The 15,490-nt window shown below is 36.8% G+C and overlaps 1 protein-coding gene across 8 annotated transcripts in view; it reads right to left on the bottom strand.

The window, feature by feature from the left end:
* VWF (von Willebrand factor) overlaps window positions 1–15,490 on the bottom strand; it is a 139,919-nt gene that overhangs the window by 23,398 nt on the left and 101,031 nt on the right. For all 8 annotated transcript variants that reach the window (XM_090148114.1, XM_031597117.2, XM_031597118.2 and 5 more), the window contains 7 exons: window positions 13,625–13,830; window positions 9,341–9,443; window positions 9,161–9,235; window positions 8,556–8,660; window positions 7,878–8,083; window positions 6,322–6,471; window positions 252–362 (listed from right to left, as the gene is read on the bottom strand). In XM_090148114.1, coding sequence (XP_090004240.1) covers window positions 252–362; window positions 6,322–6,471; window positions 7,878–8,083; window positions 8,556–8,660; window positions 9,161–9,235; window positions 9,341–9,443; window positions 13,625–13,830 — 956 coding nt within the window. The remainder of the gene's footprint in view (window positions 1–251; window positions 363–6,321; window positions 6,472–7,877; window positions 8,084–8,555; window positions 8,661–9,160; window positions 9,236–9,340; window positions 9,444–13,624; window positions 13,831–15,490) is intronic.

A 15,490-nucleotide genomic window follows, 5' to 3' on the forward strand; every position in this document is an offset into this window, starting at 1 on the left:
TGAACTATCATTTGTAAAATTATGAATTTTCAAAAAAAAAAAAAAGATTTCTTCCTTAGAGCCTGAAATGGGATGGTGGGAGGGTTTGCTTGTTAGGGGAACAAAGCGAGTAAGTAACAAGTCCAGTACCCGCTGGCTTTCAGCGTTGCCAACCTTACAAGAAAAATAACTTTGTTTCCTTCTGTGGAGCACAAAATAATGCCAGGGAATTTGTTTTAGAAGAGGAAAAGTCCTCCCAACTATCATCTCACCTCATATAAACGAGGATCTGCATCACCCCGAGACCAGAATGGTTGCTCTTCACAGGCAGTTTTCTGGCAGCGCCCACAGCACTCCCCGTCTTGAACAATATAGTTATATCCCTGTGGGAGAAAAGAAAAACACTGATCAAAGAGGAAATAAGAAGAGAAAATAAAAACACAGAGCTGAAGACTTAACGTTAGCAACTTCTTAAGGAAAGTATTTTAAAAGCAGAACTGTAAGGCTGTATACTGATATTACAAATAAGAAATCCATCACTCAGAAAACAGTATATGAATACAAATAATCCAGTTTGGAAGAAAAAAAATCTCTTTGAGAATCACTACGTGAAAACATCTGCTTTTACACATAAATGATACAAAAAAAAAAGTGAGAATTATTTGTTTTTAAAAGTCTTTATTTGTATACATACATATATATAAATATACCAATAATATTGTACAAAAGAAAATACAAGATGAAAATTGTTCTAGTGGCATTTTGGGCATGAATTAGCACCCACAGTTCTCCAGCTCTGAGACTTCAAGGTTAGAAATCAGTCTGAGGTCTGAGTGCATTCAGATGATTTTTAACATGCTGAAGCAGAGGGAAGGGGTAGATCAGATATGAAGTCTGGGGATCAATTCTGACCGAGCATTGCACCATTTCAGGTCTTGAACAACTAGCCAAGTATTCAAAAATGGGAGCATGCCAGTGAAATTATTCTAACTAGAAAAAATATACTTAATATTTAACAACTAGACAGCCTCTATGGGGCAAAATATAATAACGCTGATTTCCATACAGATGTGAGAATGTTCTGACAGTGAAAATAGAGTTCATGGGAAAAATGTCAAAGAAAATAAGAATCATTCCAATTGTGCTCAACAACTTTGAGCTGAAATTACTTAAGTATTCCCAAGCACTACCTTTCTTCTCTAATAGGGTCAGAGTTTTCAGTAGATTTGTGGGCAATGTTTTGCTGTTGAGCATTTTGTTTTATATGACATTTTAATGGCTAAATGTGCGTGTGAACTATTTGAAGCACGGGTACAATCTTTTGTTCACATGGCAAACTCAGAAGTATAAGAGTAAACAAGCTGCCTGTGATAAACTCTGCATCTTGACTAAGCAAAACCCAGCTACAAGATTCAAATTTCACAAAACCTGTGTGATTATCAGAGTCTAAAGAGCAAACTAAACAAGATGCCATACAGCAGACTTAAGCATACCACTAAGACACTGTCAGTGAACTCTGTTTCACACAGTTCAGCCTATTGAAGTGGCCCGTTTGGTGCTCAGTGGACTCAAAATCTGAGGACTCCTCTGTGGAAGAAACATTGGAGGTCACAGCTCCAGGCTCCTGAGCAACTCCCAAGACAGCATTCGAACCATATGCCTCTGGCTGACTCAACCCACCAGTGATAACACTCAGCTGCTACAGAGAACCTGAGAAGTGTAAGCTCTGCCGCTAGATCAGGCTGTTTTGTCACATCTAATTGCAGAGATTAAGGCAGTATTCTGTGTGAGGAGTGGAATTGCAGTGGAATTTTGCCTGCTTTTGAACTGGGACTTGCAGATTAATTCTTTAGCCTTCAGAGAATGCACACTGTGGTCCCATTGCCCACTCAAAACTGCAGGAAGGATCTATATAGACTATGACTTGGCCTACATGGGCACTCTGCTTTCATTCCAGTGTTACTCAGGATGCACAATTAATCTTTTCATGGATACTAAGGTTTTGGCCAGCTGCCTTCTGGACTACAAAGTAGGAAAGATATGATAGAAAGTATCCCTTAACACACAGCATTTTTAAGAAGACTCCAGTATTCCACTATTACACTTTGAGATAAGAGTCCCTAGAGAGAACCAGAGGAATGAAAGAGAAGGAAAAGAGCAAGAGACATAATAGGATGGATACAAATGAACTTCAAACGCTGAATGCAAAATCTTCAGTGGTGATGAATCAGCACAATTCTAGAGATTTCCCTGGAGAAAAGCACCAGGTGAGAACTTAATTCTCTATTTGAAAGTATCTAGAACATTAAAGTATCCCCTACTAACTTCCATAATAAATTACGCTTGAAAACGCAAGCAGGGTGTTTGAAAATACTTCCCAACAAGACTGTCACAGTTTTTAAATATGATCCTGTTGTTTAATCCTCTAACAACAGTCTTCCTTTGAAATTAATTTATTTGACCTCCTTAAAATACACACTATTAAGCAATTTACTTCCATGTTTTTCATGTAGAAGTCAAAGTATGCTCCTTCAAAGGTAAATATTGTGTTGAAATATTGGACATTAAAGCCAAAAATTTCATAGTCTATTACAACCATCATTCACTATGTCTTTGCACATAGGGTACAAACATTCATAGAACCACACAGAATCATAGATTGGCTTGGATTGGAAGGGATCTCAAACATCACCTAGTTCCAACAATTCCCCTGCTGTGAGCAGGGCTGCCAACCACTATATCAGGCACTAAATCATGTTGTCCAGTGCTGCATCCAACCTGACCTTGAACACCTCCAGCAATGGGGCAACCCCAACATCTTTGGGCAGTCGGTTCCAGCACCTCTCTATCTTCTCAGTGAAAAATCTAACGTCTTTTAATTTAAAACAATTCCACCTTGTCCTGTCACTATCTACCTGTGTAAAAAGTTGATTTCCCTCCTGTTCATAAGTTCCCTTTTAAGCACTGGAAGGCCACAACAAGCCTTCTCTTCTCCAAGCTGAACAAGTCCAGATCTCTCAGTCTGTCTTCATAGGAGAGGTGCTCCAGCACTTTGATTGCTCTCATGGCCTTCCTCTGGACCTGTTCCAAAAAGCTCTGCATCCTTCTTATGCTGGGTACCCCAAGCCTGGATGTAGTACTACAGATGGTGCCTCACAAGGGAAGAATAAAGAGGGACAAACACTTCCCTTCCCTGCTGGCAACCCCTCTTTTTATGCGGCCCAGGATACAGTTGGCCTTCCAGGCTGCTAGTGCACACTGCTAGCTCATGTTAAGTTTTTCATCTACTAGGACCTTTAAGTCCTTCTCCACATGGCTGTGGCTCTCAAGTAGTCCTTTTCTCAGTCTGTACACATACCTGAGATTGCCACAACCCCAGTGCAACACCTTGCACTTGGCTTTGATGAGCACGATCAGGTTCTCATGGGCCCACTTTTCAAATCTGCCCAGGCCTCCCTGGATGCCATCCCTTCATTTTGTGCACACCATTCAGCTCAGTGTCATCTGCAAACTTGCCAAGGGTGCACTCAATCCTACTGTCTATGTCACTGATAAAGATGTTAAAGAGCACTGCTCCTAGCACAGAGCCCTGGGGGACACCACTTATCACCAGCCATTGCATTTTGATGTCCTCAAGAGAAATCTTTAAGTAAGATGCTCCAGGAGAATAGCAAGGTACAGAAATCACTTCTAAGTGACAGATGCAATAATTATGACAGTTACCTACTTGCTTTATCACAATTTTGTGAGAATGATAGGAAACAGTAGAAAAAATGACAGGACTGTGATACATATTAAAGCAAAAACACATCTTGTTTGCAAACAGATTCACTGTTAATCTAAGTCCCTCCTTCTATGGTGTTTCTGTATGTGCTAAAAGAATAGATCAGATTCGATTTAATTTGGTCATTTCTCACAGCAGCACCATTCATTCATCACAATGATGGATTGTTATGGATTGTTGTTATGGATTTTTATTGCTGTTTTTAGAGTATGTTTGTTTGTGGGTTAGGTCTTTTTTAATTTGTAAGTAAAAATCTGTAAGCTGTTTTCACATAAGTCAGATGATATGGACAGCAATGACATTTCACAGCCTTAAAACTGGCAATGGAATTAATAACAGAAAGCAAGAAGTAGTTTGAATATCAACTCAGTAATGATCCTTAATTAAATTAAAGACAATAACATTGTCTTTAGTGCAAAGACAACATTCAGTGCCTTCTAATCTGAAAAATAAGCCTTGGGGTCAATTCTAATTGGGTTGCAGAAATTCTGTGGTCTTTGATATGTATGTTCACTGAATTAGGAATAAAATCTGAGTTCTCCAGTTTTTCCAAAAGATATGATCTTGGCCTTACATTTTAATAATCTTATAAAGATGGTTTTTTGCTGTTGATGTTGATTGCTTATATAAGAAAAGCTTTTTTGAGATTGCAATGCTTAAGACTGTAATTCTGCATTAATTATATTTTATTAGAATAACAAATTACTAATAAAATTACTGATAGAAGCCAAAATAAAGCCAGATATTTAAAATCTAGTAATTATAAGCATTGCAATAGTAGAAGTGAGTCTCTTCTAAAATGGAAATTAAAAGGATTCTTTTGCAAAAGCTGAAAGCTGTCACAACTATCTCATGGTTTTCACTGCACTTGGCATCCTGAAGTTTTCTGATCAAACTCTACATCTACAGGAAGAGCAGGAATTTTGGGAGATTGATTGTTTATTTATTTTGTTTGTTTTTTTAATGGGTTCATTTTCTGCTCTGATCCTAGGCAGTTACACAGCATTCAAGACACTGCAGAGGGAAACTAACTTATCAGACACCAGATCACTGAAAGCACTGATGTTGCAACTCACAACTGGAATATCTGCTGCTTGCTCAACTCATCAAGTTTTCCTGGGTTAATAAAATATATAGTCCAAAATAAAGATTTTAAAAACAACTTGAATGTTTGCATAGTATTATCTAGCTCATCTTTGCTTCTGCACTTAGGAAAAGAAGTTTTTTTTATCACCTTTTCTGGGCTTCACTTAATGGCTCAGAAGAGGAAACTTATGTGAGGAAAACCCTGGGTCAGGAAAAGATTTGCAGAGAATCCTCTGCACCTCACATGTCCCAGTCCTTGCCAATCCACGTGGATCCTGCGCAACCCTTGCGAACTCACAGATTGTGAACACTTAATCATCAAGTTGGAAGGAGCTTCTTCAGGTCAGATATGCCCTCTCCTGGATGAAATTGCCGTTGCCATCAAGAACTAATCTACATATATTCTGAAAGTTTTAAAAAGAGGCAAAATGTATTTGTGGTCTCCAGCATTCATAGCTTAACTACTCTTCTGACCTAATGTCAGTGGGTAAAGGGTGTAGGTTGTCACTGTGTGGCTAGGCAGCCACTTCTATTATTGATTTTATTCTATTATTGCATTTTATGCATACCTGAGCTGTATATTCCCATTGTCCTCACTGTCTGTCTCCTTACATGCTAACCACATGAAGCAAGGACATGGAAATGCTCATGAATTACAGACAAAATATGTTAAACATCACTCTAAGACATCATGTTAAATTTTACAGTGATTTTTTAATTCCTTATTCTCCACATTACTTAAAGGTGTGAAATGTTAAGGGTAAAAATTGGGTTATTTAAAGGCAGTATGAAAAACATTTTGAACTTTTCTTTGCACTAACCATGTCAGGGCCAAAGTTTCCTAATCGATGACACTGGCAAGTATTGCTGACTTCTAATCAATTCCTTTGACTCTTCTAGAATTCCTCTGCCAACTTTGTTTACTGAATATCTTTATCCTCCTGATTAACCAGTTATATCAATATAACAAAGCAACTCAGAATTTTGAGGGCTTTCAAAAATAGATCACATCATTTTAAGGAATGTGACAGCTGTCTGAGCATAAGAAAGGTGACAGCATATCTGTTATTACTGCTATAATTGACAGAGCTTAACAATAGACAGATCTAAAATATTCTCCTCAAAAAATGAACTACACCTATAATTAAGTTATCTCAAACTTTGGGTATTGTGAATATTTATTGTGCAAGTGAAGTAAATTATAGACACTTCAGGGTGCAGTTCTATACCTGAAAGATAAAATTATGTTAATTCTGTTTTTCTTGTCAGCAGAATCTGATCCTGAAGCAATAACCCTAAAATAAAGTCAGTAATACTCGGACACTCCTAGGTTGTGTTTCCAAGATAATTCACTGCTACACTTACTTCCTATATTTTTTTTAGCTTCTCTAAGCTCACAGGTTTAAAAGCATTTTAGTTCCTATCAGTGCTCTATCACTGATTTAATTGTTACTGATTTAAATGTTACTCACCCGAGAGCAGAATGTGTTACATATTTTGTCATGACATTCCATCATCTGAAATCCTGTAATATCATCTTTCATACTAGTGCAAGAACATTCCTTGCAACCATTTTTCCAGGTTTTCCCAATGGGGTAGACAACGTTGTTGTGCACACACACCTATTGAATGCAACAATTTATATATGAAAGAACACACTGCTATTGTAAAGATACACTTAGTTCTAAAAGGCTGTTTATTAACACATGAAACCTACCATAAGTTCTATGTCATATTTTAAAGCCACTAGATATGCTACAAATCTCAAAACTGAGATCATTCTGTTGAGGAAAGGAACAGAAGTGCAACCAAAGCTGCTGTTTTATAATTAATGAATTGGAGATTTTTATTTGCATTCAGACGCAAATAAAAACTCAGTTCAAGGCCTGACTAGGTTTCACATGAATTATAATGGGACCCAATATTTAGAGATGATAAACAATGAATCCTGTAGAAGATGTCCCACACACACACAAAACTTTTGCCAGCTATCTCATCTGATATAAAAAGATACTATGGCAAGCTACATGTAGTCATTCTCTTTTATCATCCTTAAATCATCACAGCAACCATAAAAGTAGCATCATCTTTTATACTGCATTGTTAGTAAATTTTACAGTGTATTATTAAAGAGATGTGTCTGTTAATTTTGTAGACATAGAAATTGATTAAAGAAGGAACAAAATGACTTATGTAAGGTGTTGAACTATGTATGAGCAGAAAATAAAGCCTACTTCTCCTGAGCTGCAAGACACTCTAACCATACATTAAGCTTCGGTTGCTCCAGTGAATGTTTCACTGCCCTGAAATCTCTCTTCTAAGCAACCTTATCTTAAATATTAATGTAACATAATAACTTAATAAATGATTGGCAACATTAGGGAAAAAAAATATTTGAATGAATTAAACTTTAACCAAGCCAGATAGTAATTTAGAAAAATAAAATTAGCAATATAGTTCCCACAAGATACAATGCCTCCTCAGACAAAGGTAATCAGAGAACAGAAAAAGTCTGGGTCTATGGTGATGTAAATATGTCAATAAAGTTAATATATGATTGAAAATATAAAATACTAAAATACAGTAATTGTACTGAGCCAAAAGTACACACTATAAAGTTTGTTATCCAGAAAGAAACCAAAAATTTCAAAAAAGACCTCTAAAACATCATACATAGTATATAGGGATTTGATACATATATATGTGGATATACCATTTATATATATTTATATAAATTATATATATTATATTTATGGATTATATATATCTATAAATATATACAAGCACGTATTATCATCTGAATTTCTCATAGTCACAAAAATGAAGTGATTACATCAGAATAAAATTACTGTAATAAACAACTACAGTAGGTTCCAAGGGTGCATTTTTCACACACAGAGATGAAAAATGCCTATGTATCACTTTCTGTTTGGGGTTTTGTTAACATCTATCTGCCCACTACCTTTAGTGTTTTCACCTCAACATAAAAGATAATCTCATTGATGGACTTCTAGTCCACCTCCCTTACCATGTCTGGAACACAAGTAGTAGATACGCAGCCACAGTCATTGGTGAGAGATCTGGATAAATACCCAAGAGGACAGCTCACTGTTGAGTTACTGCAGCTGCAGGTACACTCATATTTGTCACAGCACTCCGTCTTCTTAACAGTCAGCTCCCGATGGGGTGGGCAAAAAGGTCTTTGAACTAAACTACACGCTTCTTTGTTACAAGCTAGCAAAAAAAGATTAAGCAAATACAATTTCAGATCATTGCAAATGAACGGGACAGTTCTTAGACACTAGGGCACTAATTGCTACTGCAAATTATTATACACCTCCTTAAAATAATAATAGATAAAAAAATAGAAGACCCAGGTCAGAGATTGTACTGTAGATTCAGAAGAAGCTCCTATCTTGCCAAATATATATATGTATCTTCTCATATATACAAAAAGATTTATAAAATATATACACAAATTTCAGAGCACATATAGGGTGTTCACAGTTTCCTTAATTCAAATGTGAGTACACTTTTGAAAGTGTCAACAATAACTTTTTTCCAAGTCTGTGAAATCATTACATGGCCAATGGCTTCCAAATAAAACTTTTCACAGGGAAAATGCTGCATATAAAAGTCATTGTCAGTGTTATTTAAATGCAGTGCTCCAACGTTATTCAGTGCTAAATATGTATCTACATCTTACCACATGTATAATTCGGTCTGCATTCTCCAGGGTTAATCAGAGCAAGCTGTAGGCCAAACTCACAGTCAGGGACAGGAGGCAAATCACAAGAAACTAGATCACAGACTGAGAAGAGAAATTGAGAGAGTGTTTAATGCCTGACTAATTAATCTTCAAGAAAAGGTGTACACATTCAAGTACATTCCCATTATGCTTGTTCCCTACACTCAGTTGCTATCCTAAAATCTTATGCAAGTTAGCGTTCAGCAGGTCAGTGATCATTTTCAAAAACAGCTTAGGGAACAGTTCAAGTTTGGGTTACAAGGGCTGAAGTTCTAACATACTTCGTTAAAAAAACCATATCACAAGGAAATGCATACTTGAAAAAAAAAAAACATTTCTAATGTTACTTAGCAAAAAAAAGCTTCTTTCTTTTCTTCATCTCTTATAGAAGGGCAAAGTTGAGTTCGAAGTTTCCTCAGGACTTTTTTTTTCCCACATAGACAATAATTCAGTCATTCAGTGGTTTAAAAAAAAAAAAACACTGTTTTGTATAGTTTTTTTAATGATGTATAAAAACATGTAAACACGTATCAAGAAGATTCCAACAGCTTATGAGAACCTACCACACTCATACACAGGGCAGCACTGGTTAGGGTCCCTGCGCAGACGAGGAACTTCACAGGGGCCACACTGCACAGCTGGAGTGAGAATGAAACATCCATAAAATAAGTTTAGATAAGAACTAAAGCACTAGGTTAACAACTAGGTTGAGACCAGTTGTATTCAGAGCTAAACTAACTTACTTTTGGTAGTAGTGCAAGGTCGAAGAGTGCAGTTTACTTCTCTGTTGTCAAGACATGTACAGATCTTGCAAGGCTCACTGGAAGGAATCCATATTTCCATGTGCTGCAGGAAAAAAAAAAAAATTAAAAACCCAACCAAACAAAAAAACTGCATTGATTGTTAGAATGAAATATAGTATTATGATCACTAGTATACTAGTATATTAGCAATGGGAGTGGATGAGGGTGAGCAAAATTAATGAGGAAAAACAGAAGACTACATGAGGATTTAGTTGGTTGCTCTGTTTAACAGCAGGAAACTGAGGAGATGCATAATTCTGAAATAATTGTAGCGTACGAGTTTAGCTAAACATGTAAAGAATGTGTGGATGAGATGAGGAATTACTATTTTTTTATACAAACAAAATGCTCAGATGTTATAAATGCAATCTCAAGCTGTTGTGAAAGTAACAGTGGACTCATGGAACTATATGCCATGGCGGATATTCAGTGATAATGATAGAAGAAATGATATTTTCGGAAATACACAGAAGTGGCTTCTTTCCCAAATTAGTTGTACTTATACATAAAGAAACAAACAGTACATATTTTTGATTAAGAATCTGTGGTGTCTCATCACCTGATTTCCCATTCATTTGCAGGCTGGAAAAACACTATATAGCAAGCCCAAATCCGAAAGAATCACTCCTGTAATGACCACCAGCAGGTAATAAGCATATTAAGAAACTACCAGTGAAGTATATAATTATTCAATACTGGTCTCTCTTATTAGAGGGAGGTAATCATTGATTTTAAAGATGTAGAAAGTTATAGTGGGTCACCTACATTTAAAACCTATGACAATAGGTAGGTATGAATGAAAAGATGGGCTACAGGACAATAAAGTTACACTGTACACTCAGTCATGGTTCTGGGTGATAACATGTAGAATCAGCTAAGATGCCATTAAGGGAAAAGGCATCATCCAGAGAACTCCAAAGTGCATTTTAAAAAACCAGCTTGCTGAAACCCTCAGTAAAAAAGAAAGGAAACATGCTGTCATCTGTACCTAGCAATATCTACGTGATTTAAGCAATTACAGGAATCTGTAAAGACAAGTCAAATGGTATTTTACCTTCAAAGGTTGAAAACACGGCAAGATAAGAGGAGGCATGCCAGAACAAGACAACTGGAGATTTTCCTAAGCTTAGGAACAGAATTGCATAGAGCTAATTAATGCATAAGAAATCTATTTTAGTCAAGGAAAGCTTGTGTTGATGTCTGCTAGAAAAGATCTTCTGCTGGAAAAGCCTTCTGCCATAGATTTCAATTGACTGAGTTAGAAAGCCTTGAGAAGGCAACTGACAGAGAAAGTCTACATTTACAGATGGTGATATGAAAAGCATTTGGATATTTCATGACAGAAAAATAGAATCACAACTTGTGCTCTAACTTTTTCATCAGCCTCAGTTTTCTCAACATAAATGAGTCTCTTTCTAATACTAGATGAGATAACAAGAAATAACATGGTGTTTGTAGAGCTCTTAATAGGTATCGGTACTGAGAATCCCATAAGCCCATGCACTACTTTGGATAGAGAAATGAACATAGAAAAAGAACATCGGGGAAAAGAAGGGGACTAAGATGATCATAACTTAACAACAGTTTCACTGCCTGAGGTGTTACTCACATGGTTGGTCCTGCAATGGTGGAGATGCAAAAAGCTGAGAGCTGATCCTCTTTCCCAACACAATAACTGAAGTTAAATCTTGCTATCCAGGTACAGACTAGAGGTTTGGAGAGTTAAGACCCCATTAAGGGGTATGCAACAACTCATATGAGTTTCAGAACTTGTACATAAACAAGCAGATATCACCAGAGTCATTATTCTCAAAACGTGCTCTGAGCTTTTCTCCATGAGAGCTTGAAACAATTATTTAAAAGGAAAATGCACCTAGTTGCCTGAAGATTTGGGGGCTTAAAGTATACAGCCATGAAGATCTTAATGTATACATGTAATAACAATTTAATAAAGAATCATAATGTTAAAGAAAAGTTCACAATCTTAGTGGGAGTTGTGAACAACTGATCTATGTTTAGGGTATGTTGTAATATACACTGAAAGCTATTATTTTTTTCCTTCAACAGAAATAATACAATGAATTTTAGTTCCTCTTATTACAAAAAAACAAACTATTTTCTTCAATTTTTACCAGTTTTATATGCAGTACACAGATACAAAGATACTGTATATAAGAGAAAGATCCACAACTGACCTACCACGATTACAGCTACATGTACGGAGATACTGTAATTTTAAAATAAAAGCTAATACAAGCTACATGTTGAATCCTTCAGAAAGAAAAAAAAAAAGAATTAAAACATACTTTTTATTTTGGAAGATGTCATTTGAATAACACAGTTGTGGAATAAAAAAAAAATCACACTTCCCTTTGCTTGACAAAATCGGTGTCTAAGGCCTGAGAGAAGTTTAAGGCTTTTAGGTCCCTTGTCCATCAGGTGGAAAGCCTCAAAATCTCTGTTTTGGAAATGCTCACTCCCAGACTGTGCTGCAACAGCACCAGCAGTTGATACTGAGGCACAGAGCTGGGCAGGCACAGCTGGATTTCCCAATGCACAGAGGACCTGACCAGCAAAGGGATGCCTGCACATATCTTTCACTAAGTGCACTGTTTACCAGTGCCCCAGCACCTATAAAAGGCTGTTACACAAGACAAACTCATTGAATGGTTTAGGTTAAAAGGGACTTTAAAGGCCATCTATTTTCAACGTTCCCTTTAAGGACAGTATTTCCAACCACTAGATTAATTGGTTGGTTAGGCTTTGAATGCCTCCAAGGATGGACATCCCTAACTTCTTCAGGCAATCTGTTCCAGTTCCTCACCGCTCACTAAGTAAAGAACATATACCCAATGTCTAAATTTTTTTTTCACTCGATCCCACTGTCTATGTCGTTGATAAAGATGTTAAAGAGCACTGGTCCTAGCATGGACCCCGGAGGACACTGATTATCACCAGCCTCCACCTGAGTTTAGAGCCATTCATCACAACCCTCTGGCTTGACTTTCCCATGAATTTCTTATCCACTAAAGAGTCCACCCTTCAAATTCATATCTCTCCAATTCAGAAATAAGGATATCTAGTGGGACTATGTCAAAGGCTTTGCACAAGTCCACGTAGACAACTTCATTTGACCTTCATTGGTCCACCAACGACCTCACTGAATTGTAGAAGGCCACCCAATTGGTCAAGCACAGTTTCAAGTGAAGCTATGCTGGCTTGCTTGGATCACATCTTTGTTTTTTGTGTGCCTTAACATCTCTTCCAGGAGGAAATACACTATAAACACACACACAGGGACTTCTACATACAGAAAATCTATCTAACAAAAACAAATGTCTTCGACTGTATGCTCGGTGAGCATGATAAGAGGTAGTGATAAAATTGTAAGAATGTATAATCCTTAAAATACTGAAACTAAGGCCTTCTTTAAGTCCCATTAAAAAAAAAAAAAATGAAGATTTAAGATTTAACTGAATGATTTTGATGAAAACTCTGAGTGGAGTAGCTGTGGCTGAATAGGAAGAGCATCATACTCCCAACAGGGATGTAGGCAGGTACTTGTGCACCCACTTGCATGATAGAGCAAGAGAAATTAGAGTCTTTCACTGCAGTGTGGTACTCAGCACTCATACCATTCATCCCATTCTGAGGTCTGACTTAGCTGAGGAAAGTGGATTTTCTGTGAAAATTAAAATGATTAGTTTCTTCAAAGGAATGATCCTCATCTACACATTAGTCAAATTACAAAAAAAAAAGAAAAAAAAAAAGGTGGTAGGCTAATAGGACTTTAAGTCATCTTAGTCTGATGGCTCCATACCAGGCACTAAAAATATTTCAGTAAGCTGTACAAAAACAATACTATGCATGATAAGCAAGTGTTCCAGACTAATGATTAAATTGTCATTACTGGAAAAAGCCTGCTGAATGAAGAGTTCATCTTGCTAGAAGCTGGCTTATGCCATTCCTCCTCTCTTCCCTGTAGCCCTCCCTCCACATAGATGTGTTTCTGGATGCATACAGTCCCAGCTGTGAGTTTTATATCCATACCAGCCAATTTCACACTAGGAAAGCTCATGGGGCTGACAGCTGTCTGGCTATGATGAGCAGAGCTAGTAAATAAATTGTCCAAAGGGAAAAGTAGTTAGACTTAGAGGACAGATTTACTTGCAAAAGTACAAACCACAACCACTTGTGAAGGCAACATGCAAAGTATACATTTACCTGATGGTGCGTGCCATCTTCACTGGTGCATTGTGTGCAAACTTCTTCACCAACACAGCTGTCATTGAAAACCACCTGCCCATTTGGACAGAAGCAGCCCTCTGTGGGATAATCTTTGCAGACACTGAGACTGGTACTATTCTCACAGATCTTTATGCAAGCTTTGTGACAGTGATCATATATCAAATATGCAGGACACTTCATTGCTGGGGAAGACAAAAAAAAATTCTTTAGAGATCTAAAATGCAGATTTCCTACTCCCACTTTCTTTAGAATTCTGTTGAGATTTTTGAAAGCCAATATCCTCTGCAGTCCTCTTTGAAAACACATTTTTTGAATAATAGAACCTGCAGTATAAAGGGTTTAAAGGCATACGCTTAAGTTGCAGCCCACAGAAAAATCATGAAGCCACTATTTTAGACTGCATGCATCAACACAGCACAACTTACCCCTTACAATGATACAACAGTTTGCATGAGCTGAACATCTTGTGTAGCTTTGTTTTCAACACTGGATAATAGACACAAGAATTCAGACTGTCTTTACATGCATTAGAGAAGCACTGATAACAGCTCAGGATTAGGACATAACCAGGACAGACAACAGCACTAAATAAAGAGATTTTTGACAATTTGATCAGCAATAGTGTTCCCAAGCAAATAAAGAAAGCTAATGAACAGAATTGTTTGGTACTACAACACCAAATCTGTTGGATACCTGCATCTTATGAACTGAACTGCCTTAAGTGAAGGAAAGTTGCACTCCTCTTGCTGAAGCCAATTTCATAAAGATTTTGCTGATGAATTCAGAAGAGTTAATTCATAAAAATCATAAAACTAAGCTAATTGATAGTAGTTCGAGAAACATGGATACTGCTTGCATAATGTGTACTCCCTTGTCTGCTTTATTTTTCTCTACATCTTCAATTAAGAAAAATGTTTCTTATTTCCTAGTTTGTTCCCTTCCAAATATTTATAAAATCTATTTTAAACTCCTCTAGCAAAAAATGCTGAAATAAAATTACTGAACAAATGCCTGAGCTCCCAACTCAGTGAGCATTCATCAGATACACTGTCTATATACATGTACATCTCTCAGCTAAAGCAAAAAAAAAAAAAAAAAAAAAAGCCTTTAAAAATAAAACTTTTCTGTTTCAAAAAATGCTAAATTCAATTATTTCTGGTGTATACTCTGTTGGAGTATATGATTGTACTTTATCAGGCACCACAGTCCAGCATGCACAGAGGAACTTAGAAACCACAGTTGTTGAAGATTTCAATCCCATTACTAAATGTTTTGGTTGGATTCTGCATAAAATATAAGAAGTCTGTTCATGTAAAATAGGAAAATTTGACTGCTTAAAAACTGCTAGTACTAGCTACAAAAACTATTCTGCATAAAAAAAAAAAAGTTTCCAAAAAATTCTGCAAACAAGGCAACTGCAGTAAGAACCATAAATTTTTTTGTGTTGGAAGTGACCTTTAAAGATCATCCATTCCAATGCCTCTGCAACAAACAGGGACATCTACAGCTAAATCAGAGCCCCATCCAGTCTGACCTTAAATATCTTCAGGGATGAGGTATCCACCACCTCCCTGGGGAATCTTTTCCAGTACTTCACTATACTTATGGCAAGAAAAACATATCCTTACATCGAGTATAAGCAGCAACAGATGCTGCCTGCAATAGTTTTGTATTCTGATGTACATCCACAAAGTACATCCACAGCACCTGTTAGAGCAGCACACCATCTACATATTTATTTGTGCCAACACACAATCCTTTCATCTTGCTTATCTACCAGTAGCCCTAGAGAAAATCTAATAAACCTCTGCACAAAATCAGGTTAATTTATTTTAAAGTTTA

This window comes from Phasianus colchicus, chromosome 1 (assembly GCF_987193195.1).
Source record: "Phasianus colchicus chromosome 1, bPhaCol1.hap1.1, whole genome shotgun sequence".
In the NCBI taxonomy this organism is placed as follows: domain Eukaryota; kingdom Metazoa; phylum Chordata; class Aves; order Galliformes; family Phasianidae; genus Phasianus; species Phasianus colchicus.